Genomic DNA, 24,377 nt, shown 5'->3' on the forward strand with positions numbered 1-24,377 from the left:
ATAATGGGAGACATAATCTTCTCTACTTCCCCATCTGAAGTTGTCTTTTCATTCCCATTTATCTGTGAAATAACATTCTGCTCTGAATGCTAAATGGCATAATTTTAGGTTAGAATGCGAATTAAAGATTTAACTTTTTTTCCTCAAACATGAAGCCGTTTTTCCCCAACACAATTTATTGAGGGAATGAAATATTTTTTCCATTCCCCAGTGATCTGTGATGCTGCCTTTATAAAATATTAGATTCTTATTTTTTTCTCATTTTGATCAGAGATGGAAGTTCAGCTTCCTTTTGTATAGATACATGATATACTTCATAAATGTGTGTGAACACTTGAAGGGAAGGGGTTTTAGTTTTTGTTTTTTGCCTGTGGTATACAACTGATGCTTTTCTTTTGCCTTCGAGTTCATCTCAAAAAGTTTATTATATGAATTTAATTTTGTTATAGCAATGATATAGATGTAATTCTATACTTACTGATTTCATTACTGGTAACTAATAGCTTTAGCCTCTGACTTTTACATCCTTGAAAATGTTAGTTTTGACTAATATGTAAATTAGTTGAAGAACATTTTTGAGTAATGTTTAAAAGAAGAGGTACAGTTGTTTATTTTCTGAACTCTAGCCTACATAAAAGTGATACCTAGTTGTATTCACAAATGAACGGTAATAAGTTGATATAAAATTTTTCGGGGGGGGCGCCTGGGTAGCACAGTCGTTAAGTGTCTGCCTTCGGCTCAGGGCGTGATCTCGGCGTTATGGGATCGAGCCCCACATCAGGCTCCTCTGCTATGAGCCTGCTTCTTCCTTTCCCACTCCCCTGCTTGTGTTCCCTCTCTCGCTGGCTCTCTCTCTGTCTCTCTGTCAAATAAACAAATAAATCTTTAAAAAAATTTTTTTTTCAGGGAAAAGCCTTTTCCTTTAAAATTCTGTATCTATTGGTTCATATAGGAGTAGAACTCTCATGAAACATTTTTCGTTTGTGGCTTTCCACTTAACACGTTTTTAAAAAAGTGAAGTATAATTGACATACAACATCTGTTAGCTCCACGTGTGCATCGTAGTGAGGTATGTCGTAGAGACGTACCTGACGTGACATCACATGGAGTGTATGTTATACATGACATAACGTGTTCAAATATGACTATACATTGCATAATGATTCCCGTAAGTCTAGTTTCAATCTGTCACCATACAAAATCATTGCAGTATTATTGACTATATTCCCTGAGCTGTACAACACATACCCATGAGTTATTTATTTCATAACTCTGAGAGTATACCTCTTAAACATCTTTACCAATGTTGCCCATCTTCCATAACTTCCCCGCTATGGTTAACCAGCTGTTTTTTTCCTATATCCGTACATCTGTTTCTGTTTTGTTTTATCTGTCTCTTTTGGTTTTTAGATTCCACATAGAATTAAGACTGTATTGTATTTGTCTTTCTCTGTCTGATTTGTTTTACTTCCCATAATACCTTCTAGGTCCACCATTGGTTTTGCAAATGGCAAGATTTTATTCTTTTTACTGGCTGAGTCATATGTCATTGTGTACACACCAAATCTTTACCCATTCATCTGTTGAAGGACACAGACTGCTTCAGTGTCTTGGCTATTATAAATAGTGCAGTAATGGACATAGGGGTGAATCTGTCTCTTCAAATGGGTGTTTTCATTTTCTTTGAGTAAATACCCGTAGATGGAATTGCTGGATTTTACAGTATTTCTATTTTTAATTTTTTGAAGAACCTCCATCCTATTTTCCATAGTGGTTGTACCAGTTTGCATTCCCACCAACAGTGCACGAGGGTTTCATTTTCTCCACATTCTCGCTAGGACTTGTTACTCTGTCTTTTTGATGTTAGCATTCTGGCAGGTGTGAGGTGGTACCTCATCTGGTGTTGATGTCCATGTCCCTGATGGTGAGTGATGCCGAGCATCTTTTCATGTGTGTGTCTGACCATCTGTATATCTTCTTTGAGAAAAATGTCTATTTAAGACCTCTGCCCATTTTTAAAATCTCTTCTCTGGTACTAAGTTATATAAGTTTTTATGTGTTTTGAAGATTAACCCCTTATCAGATGTGTGATTTGCACAGATCTCCCTTTCAGTAGGTTGCCTTTTCGTTTTCTTGATGGTTTCCTTCACTGTGCTGAAGCTTTTTATTTTGAGGTAATTCCATTTCTTTATTTTAGCTTTTGTTGACCTTGCTTGAAGAGACTGGTCCAAAAAAACATTGCTAAGAGCTTCCTACCTCAGTTTGTTTCCCAGAGTCCACAGTCTCTCATGGTTCATTCCCCCTTCTGTTCACCCCCCCGCCTTCATTCTACAAACTGAGGGCCTCAGAGGGGAGGGGGGTGGGGGACGGGGATAGGCCGGTGATGGGTAGTAAGGAGGGCACGTACTGCATGGAGCACTGGGTGTTATACGCAAATAATGAATCATGGAACACGACATCAGAAACTAAGGATATACTGTACGGTGACTAACATAATAAAAAATTGTCATAAAAAAGCTTCCTGCCTATGTTTTCTTCTAGGAGTTTTATGGTTTCGGATCTTACATTCAGGTCTTTTATCCATTATGAATTTATTTTCACATATGATGTCAGAAGGTGGTCCAGTTTCCTCTGCTGCTTCAGGAGCGGCCTTTTCCCTGTTGGGTGTCCTGTCTCCGTTGTCCTTTGATGGACTGTGTAAGCCTCTGTTTATTTCTGGGCTCTCTGTTCTGCTCCATTGATCTGTGTGTTTACCCCTGTGCCAGTAGCATCCTGTTTTGTTACTGCAGCGCTGTAGTGTATCTTGCAGTGTGGGATTGTGATACTCCAGCTGTGTTCTTTTTTCTCAAGATGGCTTTAGCTGTTTAGGGTCTTTGGTGGTTCTGTACAAATTTTAGAATTATTTGTTCTAGTTCTGTGAAAAAATACTGTTGTATTTTGATAGGGATTGCACTGAATCTGTACATGGCTTTGGCTAGTATAAACATTTTTAACAATATTCTAATCCATGAGCATGGTGTATCTTTCATTTATTTGTGTTATCACTAATTTCTCTCATCATGTCTTACCATTTTCAGAGTACAGGTCTTTTACCTGCTTGGTTAAATTTATTCCTAGGTATTTTATTCTTTTAGATATAACCATTAAGTGGGATTAATTTCTTAATTTCTCTTACAATTCATTATTAACTATAAAAATGCAACAAATTTCTGGGTGTTAGTTCTGTGTCCTGTGACTTTAATTAACTCATTTATAGTTCTAACAGTTTTTTGGTGGCATCTTTAGGGTTTTTTATATAAATCATGTCATCTGTAAATAGTGACAGTTTTAAGTCTTCTGTTCCAGTTTGGATACCTTGTATTTCTTTTTCATGCCTAATTGTTGTGGCTAGGACTTCCAGTCCTTTGTTGCATCAAAGTGGCAAGAGTAGACTTCCTTGTTTTGTTTCTGATCTTAGAGGAAAAGCTTTCAGCTTTTCACCATTGAGTATGATGTTAGCTGTGGGTCTGCCATATATGGCCTTTATTATGTTGATAATGTCTTCCTTCCCTCTCGGTCCAGTTGCCCTTAAACCACTGTTTCCTTGCTGGGTCCCAGGGTGGGTGAGCCAGAGAGAGGCCCCTCAGGGATATTTCCCCCACTGCGGGTCTTCACATTGGGAACGAGGTTCCTGTCATTACTGTGTCTCCCATCTCTTCTCACCTTCTCTGTGTGGTCTCTTTGTGGTTTCTTGTTTGTCGTGCAGAGCTTTTCGATCAGTTTCCAGCTCTTCTTCAGGAAGGGTTACTCTGTGGGTACAGACAGGTTTGTGTGTCCGTGGGAGGAGGTGCACTCAGGGTCTTATGCCACCACCGTGGACGGTCTCCATTTAATACTTTTTATCGCAGTTATTTGTGCATGTTTTATCTCCTCTAACAAGATAATAAGCTCTTACTTTCTGTAAATGCTAAGTGACTGAATGCATGCCATTTTTATTCATAAATTCTGCTTCATCACTAGCATATTTTTTGATAAAATATTGCAACATTCTTAAACCATCCTGTATTGCCTTGGAAAAATCTTTTTTTTATTTTTAAGAGTGGAAGGCAGAGAGAGAGGGAGGGAGGGTTGGGGGAAGGGCAGAGGGAGAGAGAGAATCTTAATCAGGCTCCATGCCCAGCACGGAGCCTGACATCGGGCTCAATCTCACTACCCTGAGATCATGACCTGAGCTGAATTCAAGAGTCAGATGCTTAATGGCAGAGCCACCCAGGTGCCCCAGGAAACTCATTTTATTTGTCTTTTAATAAGGGAACTATAGTAGATGATCTCTGTGGTTCACTCAGTTAAGAAGTTTTACTTCCCATAATTCTGAATCTGTGTGTACGTGCACGTGCGTGCGTGCACACTCAGCAGTCAAAAATTTACCTAACGCTTTATTTGCTTAACTCCCCAATTACATTTATTATACATCATTTGAAGAATTAGAGGTATACAGCCTCATAATCATAAGAGAGGCATGTAGGTGTTATGTTCAGTCTCAGACCTAATCCTTTAAAAAGAAAGTGGCTGATAGCCAGCAGCAAAGAAAAACACTTACTGAGAAATATTTTAGCTAATATGCCTACAACTTTGCTGAAAGCCCAATCCATATATGCGTACTGCTGATCATTAAAGATTGTACTACTTAAGTCTTTATTTCTATTCTTAAAAATGACTATAAATGTTTTTAAAATACCTTTACTGTCTTAGAACAGTTTTAGTTCACAACAAAATTGAGGTGAAGGTACAGACGTTGGGACATTGCGCATACACCCCTGCTACCACATCCACGTCGCCTTCCTCATCCTCATCCCTCACCAGAACGGTACTTTTTTTTAACCAAGGATGAACCTACATTGACCGGTCATAATCACCCAGTGTCCACAGTTTACCTTCAGATTTGCTCCTGCTGTGTTACGTCTGTGGGTTTGGACAAACGTATAATGATACGTACTCATCATTCCAGCATCATAGAGTAGTTTCACTGCCCTCAAACTCCTCTGTGCTCCGCTGCTCCACCCCCTCCTCCCCCTCCCTGCTAACCCCTGGTCTTCTTCCTGTCTCCATAGTTTCACCTTTTATATTATTGGAATCCTGTAGTAATGTCGCCTTTTCTCCTTGCCTTCTTGAACTCCGTATCGTGCATCTCTTCGTGGCGTGATAGCTCATTGTTTCGGTGTATTTATCCCTCACCTACTGAAGGACGTCTTGGTTGCTTCCCAGTTTTGATGGTCATGAATAAAGCTGCTGTAAACAGGTTGAAATGTAATTTTTTAAAAAATATGCTTCACTGTGTTTCTCACTATGAAGTTTGCTGTTCAAAGACAACATACATATTAAGTAAGAGAATCTTTGTTATTTAAACTTCATCTTATCAAATATGCCTTTGTTTTAGTCTGCCTTGAAGTGTAACAGACAAAAAGTTCCCCCCACCATGGACTAATAAGAACATTTGGATCATAGAAGCTTTTCCTTTGGTTACTAATTTTATTAATTCAGACTTAAAGTAAAGATCTGATGGTCAGCCACCCTTTAGTTGTTAATTAATTTGAACATGTGCATATGTCCGTTACTGGCAACAACTCTTTTGAAATTTTTTAATTAAAATTTAATTTTAAGAGGTTAATGATAGTATTAATTTGAAATATGTACGCGTTAAATATTATAATAAAAGATCACGCAAACATAATTTGTTAGCTATGTTTAGCTAATGAAAATAGGCAGATAACAAAAATATTTCATAGGGATTAAACAATGAATAATTTAAATATCCTTTATTGAAAATAGGTACTGTATAGAGTGTTACTGTTTTAAAGGATAATATCCAAGAAGAAATCATCATAGTTTGTTAAAAAGCTCTCTTTTAAGGTTGTTTCTCCTCTTTAAATACGCATATTATCAACTGGTATTAGGGACACGGGACCATTTTTGCTGCAGGGTAGGAGGACTGGTCAAAGGCATTAGGACGTTAATGCAAACACAGTAGCTTTGGAGTTTCTCCTCTCCTGCGCCTGGCTGACAGACGTCCGTGCTTGGGTGGATAACGGGGTGTTTCAGCACATGAAACGTCGCTTTTCTGTACAGTAATAAATTAAGTAAACGCAGTGTTTCCTAGCCTTTATAAATCATACGAAATGAATGGCTGAGTAGATGACAATTGTGCGGGTTTGTACCAGCTGACGTTACCATGGCAGCGTGTCTGTGCTGCAGCTGGACTGACAGACTGACGCGGAAATCACCGGTAAGTCACGTTTCCCTTAAGGCGCTTCAGCACCTGTACGGAGTGTGGCACAGAAACACACCACTTAGGGCAGCTCGTCTGTCTGCCGCGTGTCCGTGTCCTCGCCTGTGAAAGGAGGAGGACACTCCCTCGCGCCGGCGGGGGAAGGACTGGCTAATACGCGGGAAGCACGTATGTAGTCAGTGTTGTACAAGGCTTCGTCGTTTTGTTAGTTGTTCCACATGGCAATTTCTTATTAAACTCATAAAACATGCCTAGTGATGACGTGTATCTCTCCACTGGGATAGAATGGGTTTATAAATAATGCCAGATGAGAAGAAAAGACTGTTCAAAAACACCTTTTCACAAAGAGCCCTTTGTTCTTGGACGTTACCCTCCACCGTAATAACGCTTGATTCCGTGAGATGGCACATTTGCAGCAGACCCGGAACTGGCTCCATTCTCAGCTCATCTTCCGAGCGCACTTTGAGCGGTGGCTTATCACGAGAAGTGCCAGTCCCAGCTGAAATGTTACATATTCGATTAATTTTCATATTTTAGACTTTTGGAGCAGATTTTTACCAGCAAAAGTTTGTGCAAGGAAGCTGTTTTTATGATGGATGGATAGATGAATGTTATATCAAAAAAAAATTACAATAGACCTCACATGATGTAAAATAGAAACCTTTTTTTTTTTCCAGGCACTATTTCAGAGCAACTGGAAATGGTGTAACTTTCTCACTGAACAGGACTTTTATGTAAGAGTTCTTTAGTAGATTTGTCTTTCAAATTTACAAAGTTTTTAAATGGGTGCGTGTCTTACTTCTTCCCCATCCAGAGCTGGGTAGAGAGAGCTGAGAAGCAGGCTCTTCTCTCTGATACACTTGACCTGTCCGAGCTCTTCCACCCAGACACGTTTCTCAACGCCCTTCGCCAGGAGACGGCAAGGTGAGCAAGGTGAACTCCTGACGTGTTTGTCCCTCTGCTTTGGATCACATTCCCTTCGTTGGCAAGAAATAAACTTATTATTGAATTAAGGGAGATGTGTTGTTTCCTAATACTTGACATTTCTTAACACGGTGAACTTTTAGTTTAAAAAGCATTGCTTATAATTATGATGTTTTCATTAGAATTGAAAAAGGTGAAATTTAATTTTTTAAAATGTTGACGATCTGGTTGTGGCTACAGTCTGACGGGGTTGGCGGAGGTGCGATGGAGCTGCCTGTAGTTAAAGGCGTCAGCGTGAAATAAAAGCAAGCCTGGAATTTCTCAGTCACACCAGCCACATGGAGTCACCCGTGGCAACCACTTTGCACTGCACGAAAGCATTTTTCTTTTTGCAGACATTTCTGTTGGACATGCTGACCAGGCGTCCTGGTGGGGTGCGGGGTATGATAGTTAAGATCAAGCTCTTTTTTTCGTAACACACTTGGATAATCATATCGTATGGACTGATTTTTTAAATAAATTAGGATGTAATAAAAGATGCTTGGAAAAATAAACTGAACTAAACTTAGTTCTGTGTTGCTTTGGGGGGATTTCAGTGTGTAGTGCCTGAGGATTGTTTCATAAATATCAGTGTTTCAGTTCAACTAATGGGCATTTACGGCACACTTACCACGTGACGGTCCGATCAGAGATTGTGAAAATGAAACCGCGAGGCCGCGTGTGCTCCAGGAACAGCACGTGGCGCAACCAGTTAACTTTACAGACTTGGCATGAGGTCTGAGATGCTGCACATTGTTTAAGAAATCTGCTTGCTTGCACATTGTAAATATTTCAGTTGCAAACGAACAGGAGTATGTCTTCCGTTACTATTTGTATTTTAATTCTGGAGGATTCTTCCTTTCTGACAGTGGATGCTTTTCTGTTACAGGGCGATGGGCTGCTCTGTGGATAGCCTTAAGTTTGTAGCCTCGTGGAAAGGTCGGCTGCAAGAAGCAAAGCTGCAGATAAAGGTAGTGCAGTAATTTCTGATGCTTATCTAAGTCTAAAAATAATATTACCAACTCTGATAAAGGCTCTGAAACCCCAATCGTTTTGGTATAAGATCAGCAGAAATAGATTGTATTTGCAGTGTGAAAAGACAAAGTGAAGATTTAGGATGAAGCAACTTGGACAAAACAAAATTCTAATGCAAAGATAAGAATGTTAGGGACACAACATATTTAAAAATGTAACTTTTGGTAAAAAAAAAAATACAAATCTTGAAGTTCAGTTAGGTTTCCTGCTCTAGAATTCAATTCAGTAAATATTAAGTATATAATAAAGCATGTATAAAGTATAGTTTATGAAAAATAGACCAAGTCTTGTCCTCAGGGAGTTTACAGTTTGTGAGTATATTAGTTCAGTGTTAAATTCAAGCCATCTGTGTTGGTTTTTTTTAAAGATTTTATTTATTTATTTGAAAGAGAGAGAGAATGAGAAGGGCTCGGGAGGTCAGAGGGAGAAGCATACTCCCCACTGAGCAGGGAACCTGATGTGGGACTTGATCCTGGGACCCTGGGATCATGACCTGAGCCAAAGGCAGACTCTTCACCTACTGAGCCACCCAGGTGTCCCCAAGATGTATGTGTTTAAAAAGAAAAAAGTCAAGCCATCTTCTGCAGCATAAATTTTTCTCTGGTAGCTTTCCTGTTAAAAATCCATTTTATAATAATAACAGTAGGTAATCACGCATATGTTAATAACAAAACCAGTTCACCGTGTGCAGTGGAAACCCTCTCCCCAGTGACGGCCGCCCTCCTGAGTAGCTGTAGAGCGTTTTAGCCGTTCTTCTTTCCTGTCCGCGCGTGGAGACCGCCTCTCCGCCTTCTGCCTTCCGCTGACCTAACCCAGCAGGTGTGGTAGCGGGCTGCTCGGCCCGTCCCGCTGTTGGTCTGTCTTTGGAGAGTGGAATGTTCCCCATCTTAAGTCGACATCACGTATAATTCAGTCTTTATATAAATTAAACATAAGACTATAGTTCTTCAACTTAGGTAACCTTAGGCAACTGGCTTTTCAGAAGTTCTTTTTACATAGTTGTAGTTCCCAGTTTAGCAATTTTCTTTTCATTACTACTTCATGACGTACTATATAATTTATTATGTGTATTTGTTGTCTGTCTTATTCCACTGGAATGTAAGTCCCGTGAGAGTAGTCATTTTTTTGTGGTTTCATTGTATCCCAAATACGTCAAACGATAGCAGTTTCGTAGTGGGCGCTCAGGTATGCCCTTGCTGGGTTGTGAGTTTGGGCCTACGAGAGGAGAGGCACTGTGTAGGGGCGTCTGTAATGGTACTCTCGTGAGCCAGAATCTCTTCATTAACGACAAGCTGGCTCTTTCTGTAGATAGCTCTAAAATTCTCCCCTGAAGGGAACGGAATTAGAACGGTTTTCTTTCATCCCGTGGCATGTTATTTTAACCTGAGCTCTAACCTGTAAGAACTCCATCTCTATTGCTGCTGGTCACACACTCTTGCCCAGTCGTTAAGGAAAGAGAGGGGACGCTTATCATCCAGGAGCCCTGCCCTGGACCACGTTGTGTGGTCTCCAGCAGCTTGAGCCCCACGTATGGTATGTGGCCTCATTCTGCAGATTCACAGTGGTAGAAACAGCAAGGGAAATGAGTTACATTCCGAGTCAAAGTGTGTTCATATTTCCAGAACTGTGTTGCCTCTGTTCTACAAAACGGGAACAAAACTATTTACAACCAGAAAACCCCAAGCTTTTATGTCATGTTTTGTAGATTGGGGGGGGGGGGGGAAGGCTGACAGTTAGTAAAACAATATTCTAATTTTAGTTCTCCAAAAAAGAACCTTGTGACTTTAAGCAGTTAATGGAGTAATCTGAGTCCTTGTCTCATTTATCAAGGGACTTAGGGTCACTTTCCTCAGACACGTATTGTAAGGCTCTCTGGGAACACACGTGCACGGGAGGGTGTGTATTTTTCATTATTTCTCCTTGCACCTCTGCTACCCTCGACGGAATTCAGCCACTGACATGTTCAGGCAAGGCTGCAGTTCCCCAGACCAGCCGACATCTCAGACCCGCCAGCCCCGCGCGAGCACACGTGCGCATGCCGATTTGCGGGCCCTGAAGCGCGGTGCTCTCCGGTTCCCGCTGCCGTCACCCATCGGTGGCTCGTGAGCCGCGGGTGGCGACGCGTGATGCCAGGACCGGCCTGCGTCAGGCTCCTCGGGCGCTCGCGACTCCGGGCTTGCCCACGGCTGGGCCCCCAGCCGTCCCCCTGATGCCGAGGCCACCACACACCGAAGGCAGAAGACAAGTCCTCGGCCAGCTCCGCGCGGCTGCTGCGCCGCGGTTCCTGGGGCTGGTGGAGTCCTGTGTCTTCCTGAGGCTTTTCTCGGGGGTGACACGCTGCTGTGCTCCTGTTGGCCCAGTGCCTGTGGCTCTGTGGCTGGGTGCTTAGCTCAGTACTCTTGTAAATGGAAGGGGAGCCTGCGGAATTCTTCATTTTAACGTCAGGAAATCCATTTGCCTGGAGACTAGGTAGATCCTCCAAGCTCTTTTTCAGCAGTAAAGGAAGTGTTTGGACCGCCTTCTTTTGTTCCTTCCTTCAGAGAACAACTACAGGGGCGTCTGGGGGGCTCAGTCAGGGAAGCGTCTGCCTTTGGCTCAGGTCATGATCCCCAGGTCCCAGGATCGAGTCCCGCATCAGGCTCCGGGCTCAGCAGGGATCCTGCTTCTCCCTCTGCCTGTTTCTACCTGCCGCTCCCCCTGCTTGTGCACTCTCTCTTGGACAAATAAATTTTAAAAATCTTTAAAAAAAAAAAAAAAGTAAGAACTAATGTTGAAACAAGGGTAACCTTTGTTGATACCATTCTCATCCCTGATATGTTATTTTATTATACAAACGATAGAGTATTACTTTTTGACATTCTTACATTTTAGTTTCATTCTTGGGAATGATGAAGTCTTTAAATTCCACAGATGGCTTTTAAATGTCATGACAGGGTAGTCGTAGAGGGTGCAGAGAGAAGAGGGGAGATTCAGGTGTTTCTTATAAGTGGCAGGTCTGGGCAGTTTGAGGGATAGGGGAGGCTGGGGGAGCCCAGGATGTCTGTCAGAGTCAGATGTGCCAACAAGTCTCTCAGCACCGCTCCTCGTTAGAAGAGAACAATGACGTGTTTCTGTCTTGGGATCCTCCAATGACATGGTCAAGTTGTGGCACTGTCACCAAGAACTATGTTTACAAATTTCCGGGCAGACTAATTCAGCTTGAAACTTGATGAAATTTCTAGAAGAGGCCTTCAAATGTCTTACCTAGAGAGATTCTAGCACCGAAATGAGCAGGTACTCTGTAAATTTTAACATTTTTTCAAGGCCAGCATGCTTTATCAACTCTTAAATTGCCCAAGTATCATCGTGTCAGTGCTGTAGTAGAAAAAATATTAAACAGGAATTCAACAGTTCCGTTTTTATACCAGCTCTCTCACTAACAAGTTGCTTATCTTTTCTGCGGTACAGCAATCTTACTGTAAAATGAGTTATTCAAAAGTATTTGTCAAGGCATACTGTACTGTTACTGCCTCATACGTACACCACTCCCTGAAGCCCATTCTCTGCTAAACTCTAGTAAGCCTTCCAACATAAAGTATTCTCTTGATTCTAAAATGCTATAGCACTTTCATTTAGCGTTTGATAAAACCTAAAGGTACTAGGTAATATTTATAAGATCGTTCTGTATTGGGGCCCTGGGTGGCTCAGGTGGTTAAGCGTCTGACTCTTGTTTTGGGCTCAGGTCATGATCTTGGGGTCGTGGGATTGAGCCCCACCTCGGGCTCCATGCTCAGTGGGGAATCTGCTTGAGATTCTCCCACTGCCTCTCCCCTGCTCAGGTGCGCACTCTCTAAAATAAGTAAAACCTTTAAAAAAAATTGTCTATTTTCTATCAAGTTCACATTATGAGACTATGGATGCGGCTCTGAATACAAAGTCCTGACTTGACCTTTGTTGCCTTTAGGTGAACTCAGGGTAGATGAACAGTGCAGAGACTAAAAGAATAAACACTTTTAAAGAAGAAATGTGGAACTAATATCGAAATAGTTATATTTTTATTTTCATAATTCCCTAAATGTACACTAAGCTTAACCTAGAGAAAGAGATTAACTCTTCATTATTCTCTCAGCTCTGCGTGGCATGTCACGGATGCTTTACCTTCAACTTTCTGAGCTTCGCTCTTTTCTTTAAAAAATGACGTCAGAACCCCAAGCAGGGACAGACAGTCTCCCTTAATTATGCTCTTCTTTCACCTTCTTGGAGAAAGACTAACTTTTTGGCATTTTCCATTATATTTCTAACAATCTAATACCGACATACCTGCAGTTGTAACTAAATACATTTTAAGCATTTATTTCTAAGCTACCTGCTAAATAAGCAGCACAGACATAAAGAAGTCCTGTGAACGGTGGCCCAGGTCTTCACCTTCTTTAGTCTCAGATTCAGAGAACAATCCCCTGGCGTCCATAGTCAGGAGGGTACGTGCTGCCCTCCGTCGTTCGCTAGTACACGGAAGCTCCTGACGTTTCAGGCTGGACGTGGGTTTCAGTGGTTTGCTTGTTTCCCTGACAGATGGGCGGCTTGTTACTGGAAGGCTGCAGTTTTGACGGAAGCCAGCTCTCCGAGAATCACCACGATTCTCCCAGCGTGTGTCCTGTCCCCCCTTGCTGTGTGGGCTGGATCCCCCAGGTAATACAGCTCCGCTGTCGGGATAAGACAGTCTTGGTCTCGGCACTTTTTATTTTCTAATCTCACCTGCGTTGGAACAAATTTAGAGTCAAAATATTGTGTCCTTTATGATTTTTAAAATGTATGGGGCATTTTAAGATCTTTCATTTTGTTATGGAAAGAATAGCGTTATAGTCTTTAATTTCTAAGTAATGTGTATCCTGCTAAGAAAAAAAGCCTTTAATGATAATATGGATTACCATGTATTATGTTCCTTTATTTTCCTAGTTAGCCACGCAGGCACTGACGGTGTCGACAGGTTAATACACATCTGATTTCTTTCATACTGCGTCGCTGCTGGGAATGGGCACGTGAAGAAAGCAAGTCTTTCGTTCTGTTCTGTTTTTAATGTGAGCACGGTTGACACACAATGTTACATGAGTCTCAGGCATACAACACAGCAGTGCTGTGCTCGCCACAGTGGAACCGCCATCGGTCCCCGCACCGCACTGTCACAGTGCCGTTGACCGTATTCCCACGACTCATGCCCCAACTGGCAGGCTGCACCTCCCACTCCCCTCACCTGCTTTGCCCATCCTCCCGACCCCCACACCCTCTGGCAACCTCCAGATGGTCTTGCGTGTTTATGGGTCTGTTTCTGTGTTGGTTCATTGGTTGGTTTCTTAGATTCCACACAGAGATGGAATCACATGATGTTTGTCTTTCTCTGACTTCTTTCACATGGTGTAACACCCTCTCCGTTCGTCCCTATCGTCATGAGTGGCAAGGTCTCATTCTCTTCTGCGGCTGTGTACACGTGTATGTATGTAGACACACGCGCCGTCCGTCCGTCCGCTGTGCTCTGTCCATCATCAGCCACCCTAGCGCGCACCGAGGCTGCGTCCACGTCTTGGCTGTGGTGAAGAGCGCAGCAGTAGACACGGGTGCGTGTATCTTCTCAAGTTAGCGTTTTTATTTTTCTTGGGTAAATACGCAGTAGTGGAATTCCTGAATAGTTAACGGTAGTCCTACTTTTAATTTTGTAGGTAACCTCAATACTGTTCTCCACAGTGGCTGCACCAATTTGCACTCCCAGCAACAGAGCGCGAGGTTCCTTCTTCTCCACATGCTCACCGACACCTTTGTTTCTTGTCTTTTTGATTCCAGCCGTTGCGACGGGTACAAGGTGATGTCTCATTGTGATTCTTTGATGCTAGTGATGTTGAGCGTCTTTTCATGTGTCTCCATCTGTAGGTTTTCTTGGAAAAATGTCTCCTCAGATCCTCTGTTTTGTAATCAGATTGTTTTTGGGGGTTGAGTTGTAGAAGTTATTTGTAGATTTTGGATATTAGTCCCTTATCAGACATATCATTGCAAATATCTTCTTTCATCCAGTAGGTGGCCTTTTTGTTTTGTTGATGGTTTCCTTTGCTGTGCGGAAGCTTTTAATTTTGGTGTAGTCCCAGCAGTTTATTTTTGCTTTTCTTTCCCTTGCCCTAGGACACGTGTCTAAAAATATGCCGCTAAGGCCCGTAACAAAGAGCCCTCTGCCTGTGTTGGCTTCCAGGAGTTACGTGGTATCAGGTCTCACGTTTATTTCTGTGTATGCTGTAAGACAGTGATTTCATTCTTTTGCAGGTAGTGGTTAAGTTTTCCCAGCACCATTTATTGAAAAGATTATCATTTTTTAATTGTGTATTCCTGTATCCTTTTTCATAGATTAATTGACGATATGAGCAAGGGTTTATTTCTGGGCTTTCTTTTCTATTCTCTTGGTCGTTCTGATTACTACAGCTTTGCAGTATATCTTAAAATCTGGGATTGTGATTCCTACAGCTTTCTTCTTCTTTCTCAAGGTTGCTTTGGCTATTTAGGGTCTTTTGTGGGTCCATACAAATCTTAGGATTATTTGTTCTAGTTCTGTGAAAAATGCTGTGGGTATTTTGCTAGGGATTGCACTGAATCTGCAGATTGCTTTGAATAGCACGGACATTTTACTAATACTAACTTTTCTGACTCTTGAGTCTGGTATGTCTGTACATTTGTTTGTGTTGTCTTGAATGTCTTTCATCAGAGCTCTGGGTTTTACATGACTCATATTTTACCTACTTGGGTAAGTTTTTTCTTATTTTTTTCATTTGGGTGCAATTATAAATGGAAGTGTTTCCTAAGTCTCTCTGCTACTTTGTTATTAGTGCATAGAAATGCAACAGGCTTCTGTATATTCACTTTATATCTTGCAACTTTACTGAATTCATTTATTTTTAATGGTTTTTTTGGTGGAGTCTTTTTAATACCATGTCATCTGCCAACATTGACAGTTTTACTTCTTTACCAATTTGGATGCCATTTATTTGTTTCTCTTGTCGGATGTGGTTAGGACTTCCAGGGTTAGTTTGAATCAGTGTGGCAGGAGTGGACTTCTTGTCCCTGATCTTAGAGGAAAAGCCCCGTTTCTCACCATGGAGTATGAGGTTAGCTGTGAGTTTGTCCTGCAAGGCCTTTATTATGTTGAGGTATGTTCCCTCTAAACCCCCTTTTTTTTAATCAGGAGTGGATGTTGATTTTTTTTGCTTTTTCTGCAGCTATTGAGATGATCCTGTGATTTTTAGCCTTTGTTATGTTACTGTGGTATATGACACTGAATGATCTCAGATCATTGAACCATCCTCGTGTTCCTGGAATAAATCCCTTTTGATCATGGTGGATGATCATTATAATGCATTTTCGAATGTCATTTACTAATATTTTGTTGAGGATTTCTGCATCTGTATTCTTTGGGGATATCGGCCTGTAGTTCTTTTTGTAGTGTCTTTGACTCTTCTATCAGGGTAATGGTGATTTTGTAGCATGAATTTGGAAGCTTTCCTTCCTCTTTGATTTTTTGTATAGTTTGGGGAGGATATTAAATCTTATTTGAATGTTTGGTAGAACTTACTTGGGAAGCCACCAGGCCCTGGACTTTGGTTTGTTAGGAGTTTTATGAATTAATGATTCACTTGCATGATTAGTACTCAGTCTGTTCAGATTTTCTACTTCTTCTTGATTCATTCTTGGAAGATTCGATGTTTCTCGGAATCCCTCCATTTCTTCTAGATGGTTCAGTTTAGAATACAGTTTTTTATAGTAGTGTCATATAGTCCTTTGTATTTTTGAGGTGTCAGTTACCTGTCTCATGTTTGGTTTTATATATTTGGGTCCTCTCTTCTTCTCTTGATGAGTCTGGCTAGAGGTATATCAGAGAACCAGCTCTTGGTTTCACTGATGTTTTCTATTTGTTTTTAGTCCATATTGCATACATTTCTACTCTCATCTTTATTTTTTTCTTCTACTGACTTAGAGATTTGTTTTTTTACAGTTCCTTCAGGTGTGAGGTTGGATTGTTTATTTGAGGTTTTTCTAGTTTCTTGAGGGAGGCCCCCATTGCTATAAATTACCCTTTTTTAGAACTGCTTTGTTTGTGCAGATGTTTTTTCATTTTTCATTTGCATTTGTCTCCATGAGTTTTTTTATTCCTTTTAGATTTCTTCATTGACCCATTAGCATGCAGTTTAGCTTCCACCTGTATGTTTTCTTAAATTGTTTCCAATTTCTGGTTTCATATCTTTGTGGTCAGAAAAGACACTTGACATGATTTCACTCTCCAATATATTTAGACTTGTTTTGTGGACTAACAGGTGATCTATTAGAATATCCCAAGCCCACTAGCACAGAATGTGTTTTCTATTGTTTTTGCATGGAATGTTCTGGATATATCTGGTCTAATGTGTCATACAATGAAACGGGTTTGTTTTCTGCCTGGACGATCTCTGTTGATGTAAGTGGTGTATTAAAGTCCCCGACTATTGTGTTATGTCTGTTAACACTGGTTTGTATTTAGGTGTTCAGACGTTGGGTGCGTAGATACTCATGGCTGCTGTCATTGTGCAGCACCCTTCTTTGTCTCACTATAATCTCTGTTTCGAAGTCCGTTTTGTCGGACGTACGTGTTGCTACCTTGGGGCTTTCTTCTGCTCCCGTTTTCCTGCATTGTCTTTTTCCATCTCTTTTTCAGTGTGTAGATGTCTTGGGGTCTAAAGCGAGTCTCCCCCAGGCAGCATGGAGATGGCTCTTCTGTTATTGTCCATTCATTCACCCTGTGTCTATTGACTGGAGCATTTAGACCATTTACATTTAAAGTAATTATTAAGAATTTATTGCCGTTTTGTTGATCGTTTTCTGGTTGTAGTTCTTCCTTGCTCCTTTCATCTTCTCCTGCTCTATTTCCTTGTCACGGAGGACTCTGTGTAGTGTTATGTTTGGTTTTCCTTTTTGTGTGTCTGTTGTAGGTTTCTGTTCTGCGCTGACCGCGAGGTTCATATAGCGGATCCTAAGAATACAGCAGTCTGTGTTCTGTTGATGGTCACATAAACTTTGAACACATTCTAAAAGAACTTCATTTTTACTTAGCCCCTTGATGTTCTATGTACACAAACCTTCATACTAGCTTTTTATGTGATTGCTCTATCATTACTGTGTATTTGCTGTTACTGATAACTTTGTCTGATTATGGTGCTTTGTTTTCCCCTTGAAGAAGTTCTTTTAACATTTCTTTTAAAGCCTGCTTAATAGTGATCAACTCCTTTGTCTGGTAAACTCTCTCCCTCAATTCTAAATGATAAACGTGTGGAGGGGGGAGTATTCTTGTTCTAGGTTTTTCCCTTCCATCACTTAGAATATATCATGCACCTCCACTGTGGCCTGCAAAGATTCTGTTGAAACTCAGCTGACAGCCTTGTGGGGTTTCCCTGTATGTAACTAGTTGCGTCTCTTGCTGCTTTTAAATTTCTGTATTTTTAACCTTCACCATTTTAATTGTTGTGTTTCATGGTGTAGACCTCCAGGGGTTCATCTAGTTGGAGCTCTCTGTGCTTCCTGAACCTGGATGTCTTCCAGGTTAGGGGAGTTCAGAGCTACTATTCAAGTAAGTCTTCTGCCCCGTTCTCTCTGTCCTCTGAGATCCTGTAATACACACGTCATCCAGGAGGTCCCTGAACTTACCCTTGTTTTTCTTAAGTCTCTTCTTTCTGCTGTTCAGCTCAGGTGTCTTCCAAGTAGTTGATCCATTCTTCTGCATTTTTCATTTGTGACTATTTCAGTTTTGATCGGTTCTTTTTATCTTTTCTCCTTGTTGAGTTCTCAGTGAGTTCATCTACTCTCCTCTCTAGTCTGGTGAGCGTCTCCGTGACCGTTGCTTTGCTTACCTCCGTCCTGTTTCGTTCTTGAGCATTCACTGGGACCATGTTCCTGTCTTTCCTCATTTCTCCTGACTTCTTCATTCCCACCAGTGAGGCAGACATTCTAAGGCTGCATCTTTTATATTCTAGATGCTGTTTTAAACTGCCGCTGTTTCTCTGTAACCCTGTGTGTGTGTCCAGAGCTGGAACGGGCTGGGGGCCTGGGGCTTTGCTGAGGCAGCAGGCTGGTGCTGGCATCCAGACCCTGCCCTCACTGGCTGTCAAGGTGGAGGGAACATAAGCCATGTTCTTCCCCAGCCCTTTGTCCTGGAGAGCGCTCCGGCAGGTGCCCACTGGGTGGCAGGATTCTAGGCCTGGCTTCTTTCTATTCCAGTTGACTTTTCAAACCATGGCTTTTCTTTCTGGGCCCCGGTGCAGAGCAGTCTGCTTGTGGCCCCTCAGTCCTGTCCCTCCCCAGCGCCGTTCACCGTGTGGGAGGCGGTTCCGCTGTAAACAGCTTCTGACGTGGTGTCCATCGTGGACTCGAGTTCAGGGTCGTCCTGCATCACCATCTTGGGCCCACCCCAAAAAAGGAACAAGAGTCTTAAGAAAGACTTATTTCATTAACATTTCTCCCCTTTAAAACCCTCAATTATTGAAAACCTTTCAAGAGTGGGACTTGGGAGATAGTTGCCTTTGGAACAGGATGCAGCACGAGACTTTTACTTAATAAAATTTTAAAATGTAAGTATGAATATATGTGCATAGACTCTGAAGTTTTGATTCTATATGTAAAATCTATTTCATATACTGCTTTTACCATAAGAAAAAGTAGTGCATTGATTTTTCCAGGAATTGTAAATCTCTATAAAAAATAAAAAGCAACAGAATATTTTTAGGAAACAACTAATAAGGCTTTAGTAATAATTGGCAGTCATTTCTCCGAGGCCTAAAAGAGCATCCGTTTTTGTAAAGTATCCCCCCCCCCCCAGCCCCGTCAGCTTCATTGTCTCCAGGATTGGAGTGACTTATCAGATAGAAAAGGGAGTAGTTAGTATTTATTCCAATCTATTAACAGGTATGTGAAAAAAACTGAAAGTTATATACAGAAGTTACGGTTGGAGTTTGATACGGTTTTTTAACCATAACATGTAAAGTTGTAGATCAGTTCAAATGGACCCAAATTAAGTGTTAATTCCCTGGAAAACAAAAACATATAATGACCTCAATGGAGAAAACGCAGGGCATGTGTGTATGAGCCCCAGCGCTATAAACAGCACGGAGAGTACCTGGTGGTTACAGACGTAGGAGAAAACGGCCTGAACAGCAGGTGCATAACTGGCCAGAGACCGAATGCAAATCAGGAAGGTAATAATAGGGACAGTGTCTGTCTGTTACTGGGTTGTTTGCAAAGCAACCTGACACTACAAGACCCAGGATGTATTGCTCCATAATATTTGACTTTATCCTATTTTACTTACCACGCTTTAAAACAATTAGAAAAATAGCCAAGGTACAGAAAGGAGGCAAAATGAGTATGAGTATTTAGCCAATAAAAGAAATGGCTCAGATTTTATTTTTTTTTACTTTTATGAAAAGGGTTTCCTTCATAACGGAAGGATTTGTGGTACTTCCCCTCCTTTACAGCGAGCTCTTCCTTTCGTATAAACTGAGCACTTTCGGCCTTTCTCGGCCGGCATGAGGCAGCCGCCCTGTGTGTCAGAACACAGGGTACTGGGGCCCAGTCCTGACCCCGCGGCCCAGTTGTGTCCTGTGACACTGGAGACAGTGATGCGTCTGCAGCACCATGTGGAGGAATGCATCAGCTCTGTCCTGACGCTAAGCTCTGTGCCTGTTTCACAGCAGTGTGAGGCCGCTTCGTGCAGTGCTGTGTTGTCCTTAAACACTTACCTTCCTGAGGTCCCACGGACAAGCCAGTGTCTTCCATCGAGCGTCTCGTACTGCGCGCACGAGCAAACAGGGAAACAAGTACAGTTCGGAGCTGGAAGGACAGCTACAGAGGTTCACGCAGACGGGCAGCACGGGGAGGCCTCAGACGGAGGACGTGGAGGCCGGTGAGGGCAAGTTGTGGTCCTCGGCGAGGAGGCCGCTTCTCCTGGACCTGCAGTCACCGTGGGAATAAGAAGAGTTCCAGGAGGGACACTGAAGGGGCAGCTGCGTACGTGCACGGTGGTAGGAGACACCCTCGGGGACCCTGGGGTCAGCAGGTCCAGCCCATTTGTGACGGATGGTTCATATCCCAGACTGGGAGAGGATGTACTTGGAAAGGGAGGCCAGCACGGGCTCCAAGATGGTGACACAGGGAAGACCCTGAACCCACGTCCTCTGGGACACACCAAGTCCATTCCTGTTAGAAAGCAGCCCCTCCTGAGGAAGCCCCAGGGCAGCTGGGCACACAAGTCACAGAGAGCCCGCTCTGCAGAGACCAGCTAGAGAGCAGCACGAGGGACGAGACAAGGTAACGACGGGAGCCCCCGGGCTGGGACCTGCAGCTGCGAGGACGAGCCCTGAGGGACCGCGGCCAGCCGAGTCATCGTCCCGCAGCACAGAGCAGCAGCTGCTGCCCCGCACTCCGGGTGGAAGGGGTGGAGGCTCCCGACCGTGCACCCTCCCCCTCTGCGCACGTGGGAGCAGGGTCCAAGCGTCAGAGCCAGCCTTCTGCACTCGGGGGGCCCGGGGCCCCCAGCCCGCACCATTCTCGAGCGTCACACCAAGACGGTGGCGCTGGCACAGGTGCACGGTGCGCATCGCAGACCACGCCAGGGTCTTGCTAGGGCTCCTCCAGCACAGAGCACTGTGAGACCCCCGCCCAGGTGCCCCCCGACCGTGCCTGCACTGCCCCCGCAGAGCACCCCCAGTGTGAAGCACCGCACAGCACGCAGCCCACACCCTGATCGAGTGCAGTCACCCTACCAGGGTGTGGGGGCACCCTGGAACATCCCAGCCTGTGCCAGCTTCAACTCCAGGTGCCGTGCAGAGCACCCCTGAGCGGAGCACCCGAAAATGATCCCGGCTTGCAACCAGTTCAGTTTGAGCCTTCCCTTTCGCGGGGGGTCTCCTTTACGGAGGACCCTGGGACCCCCCCAGCGCATGCCAGACACGGCTCCTGCCAGCAGGCACGCACAGTCTCCGCCCAGTCACAGATGACCACTCACAAGCTTCAGGACCTGTCGCATCTAATTTGTGGAAACACAGAAGCTCAAGCACAATGTGGAGACAGGACGAGACGTAACGCATAAGAAGGACTAAATGAAAGAGGTAAACAGTCCACCTGACCCAGTTTACGAATAACGGAAGATCTCAGGGACAACGTCCGCAACAATGCCCTAGCGTGAGTGCAGACCGAGGGTGCAGAACGCATCACTGATCCGGAAGACGGGGCCCCGGAAAGCAGCCACGCTGCACAGTAAAAAGAATGGTTAACAATGAGGTTAGGTTAGAGAGCATCTTGGACAACGTCCAGCAAACAAATGTTCACGTTATAAAAGTCCCAGAAGGAGAAGAATGAGAGGAAGCGGCAGAAAAGTTATTTGGAGAAATAGTAACAGAAAACTTCCCTAACCTGGAGAAGGAAATAGACATCCAGGTCCAGGAAGCCCAGAGAGCTCCAGCCGAGAAGAACCCGAGGAGAGCCACACTGTAACATGTAAGGGTTGAGATGGCGGAAAGGAGTGCTAAAGAGACCATTTTGAAAGCAGCAGAGAAGCAGTGTACAAGGGAAACCCCCTGAGGCTGTCAGCTGATTTTTCAGCAAAATCTTGGCGAGCCAGATGAGAACAGCATGATCTACTCAGTGATGAAAGGAAAAACTCCAACCAAGACTATCTACCCAGCACGTGTCGTTCAAAACTGAATTAGAGTTTCCCAGACAAAAGTTAAACAAGTTCATGACTAAAGCTGGCCTTACAAGAAATGTTAAACGGACTTCAAGTGGAAAAGAAAAAGCCATAATTAGAAATAAGAAAATTATGACTAAAAAGGTGTAAAATATGACAACTTACAAATAAAACGTGGAAGAGGGAGTAAAAATATTTCTTTTAAAAGTGTTTAAGCTTAAATGGTCCATGAACTGACTACAGACTAGCGACTGCTATAAACTGAGGGTCCTGTGTGTGAGCCTCATGCCCCCACCATACCTATAATGTACAAAAACGAGGCCGAGCATAATCTACAGAAAACCACTAAGAAACAGGGCAAGAGGAAAAGCATGTAATAGAGAGGAACTACAACCACCAGAAGACAGTGAGCAGAAGGGCGGTGACGGAGTTCTTGTCAGTAAGCACTGTAGGTGCACACAGTCTGAATGCTCCAGTCAGCAACGCAGGGTCAGGGTAAGAAAACAAGACCCGTCTGGTCAGCTGCCTCGGGGAGACTCCCTCCAAACCACAGCCACAGACCGAAAGAATGGGCCGGGACACGCCGCGCCGACAGACTGGGGGAAATGCCAGGGCAACAAGACCTGCACAAAACGGACTTTAAAACAGACTGTAACCAGGTCACGATGAAGGGGTCAGTCCATCAGGACTACGCGACAGGTGTGTCTATGCACCCACCGTTGTAGCCCCTAAATGCATAAAACAAACAGTCCTAGAGACACGGACAGTGATCCCGTAACAGTCGGGGACTTCAACACCCCACTTACCGCCGTGGAGAGAACGTCCTTGCAGAAAATCAGGAAAGAAACTGTGTCTTTGAATGAGACATAGACCAGATGACCTTAACGGACATCCATCCATCACATCCCACTCAGAAACAACAGGATATGTGTACTTTTCAAGTGTGCATAGGAGAGTGTCCATGCCAGCAGCCATGTTAGGCCACGAAACAAGTCACGATAAATTGAAGAAGACTGAAATCTTTTTTAGGTAACTTTTTAGACCACAAAGGTAAGGAACTTTATCAATCACAGGGAAAAAATTGGAAAACACACACATGGAAGCTAAACAGTATCAAAGAGCAAATTAAACAGATGGGGACTAACAAAAGTGAAGACAGCGGCCCAGAGAACACTCACCGCGACGAGCACGGAGTCGTGTGTGCAAGGGTCAAATACGACACTGTACAACTGGAGCTAGGAGAACACTGTTAACTGTACTGCAATTGGGATACGAACAAAATTTAAAAAAAGAAAACACAGTGTGTCCAAGTTCTTTGGAATGCAGGAAAAGCAGTTCTGTGATGGAAATATACAGGTTTACCTGAAAAATTGCAAATAAACAGCCTACTCTGCACCCAAAGGAGCTAGAAAGAATGAACAAAACCCTAAACCAGCAGAAGGAAGGAAATAAATAAATAATATACTAAAACAACAGCAACAACAATAGAACAGATGGTTCTTAGAAAGGATTAACCAAATGTATTAATCTCTAGCCAGAGTCTTAAAAAGGGAGGGAGATAAAGTAGATGCAAATTAACAAAAGGACAAAGGAGAAATAACACCACAAAAAAAACCAAACAATGTAAGAAAATACTGTGAAAAATTATACACCAACAAATCAGACAGCCTGGAAGAAATGGAGAAATTGCTAGAAACACATAAATTACCAACACTGAAGCAGGAGGACTAGAACAGTTGAGCAGAAATGGAATCCGTCGTCAGAAGACTCCGAACAAACAAGAGTCCAGGACCAGGCGACTACAAAGGTGAATGCCAGCAAACATTTAAAGACGAGGAGGGAAGACGTCCCAGTTCATCCTGTGAGGCCAGTATCACCCGTGTACCAAAATCAGACAAAGACAGCACAAGAAAGAGAACTACAGGCCAATGTCCCGCATGACTAGAGATGCAGAAATCCTTAACACGGTAATACCAAACCGAATCCAACACCACGTTAAAAAAACATTGAGCAGGGGCGCCTGGGTGGCACAGCAGTTAAGCGTCTGCCTTCGGCTCAGGGCGTGATCCCGGCGTTATGGGATCGAGCCCCACATCAGGCTCCTCCCCTATGAGCCTGCTTCTTCCTCTCCCACTCCTCCTGCTTGTGTTCCCTCTCTCGCTGTCTCTCTCTCTCTGTCAAATAAATAAAATCTTTAAAAAAAAAAAACAAAAAACAAAAAAAAACATTGAGCACAACCAAGTGGGATTTAACCCTGGGCTGCAGGGTGGTTCAAACGAACCAATGTGATACATCGTATCAATAAGAGAAAGGATAAAAATAACTTATTTCAGTAGGTGGAGAAAAAGCATTTGACAAAGTACATCCATTCATGATAAAAATCCTCAACAAGAA

At 43.1% G+C, this 24,377-nt stretch overlaps 1 protein-coding gene across 2 annotated transcripts in view; it reads left to right on the forward strand.

The window, feature by feature from the left end:
• Positions 1-24,377, forward strand: part of DYNC2H1 (dynein cytoplasmic 2 heavy chain 1) — a 299,368-nt gene that overhangs the window by 262,607 nt on the left and 12,384 nt on the right. For both annotated transcript variants that reach the window (XM_026505886.4, XM_026505887.4), the window contains 3 exons: positions 7,080-7,189; positions 8,118-8,199; positions 12,815-12,931. In XM_026505886.4, coding sequence (XP_026361671.2) covers positions 7,080-7,189; positions 8,118-8,199; positions 12,815-12,931 — 309 coding nt within the window. The remainder of the gene's footprint in view (positions 1-7,079; positions 7,190-8,117; positions 8,200-12,814; positions 12,932-24,377) is intronic.

Source organism: Ursus arctos, unplaced genomic scaffold (genome assembly GCF_023065955.2).
Source record: "Ursus arctos isolate Adak ecotype North America unplaced genomic scaffold, UrsArc2.0 scaffold_22, whole genome shotgun sequence".
In the NCBI taxonomy this organism is placed as follows: Eukaryota; Metazoa; Chordata; class Mammalia; order Carnivora; family Ursidae; genus Ursus; species Ursus arctos.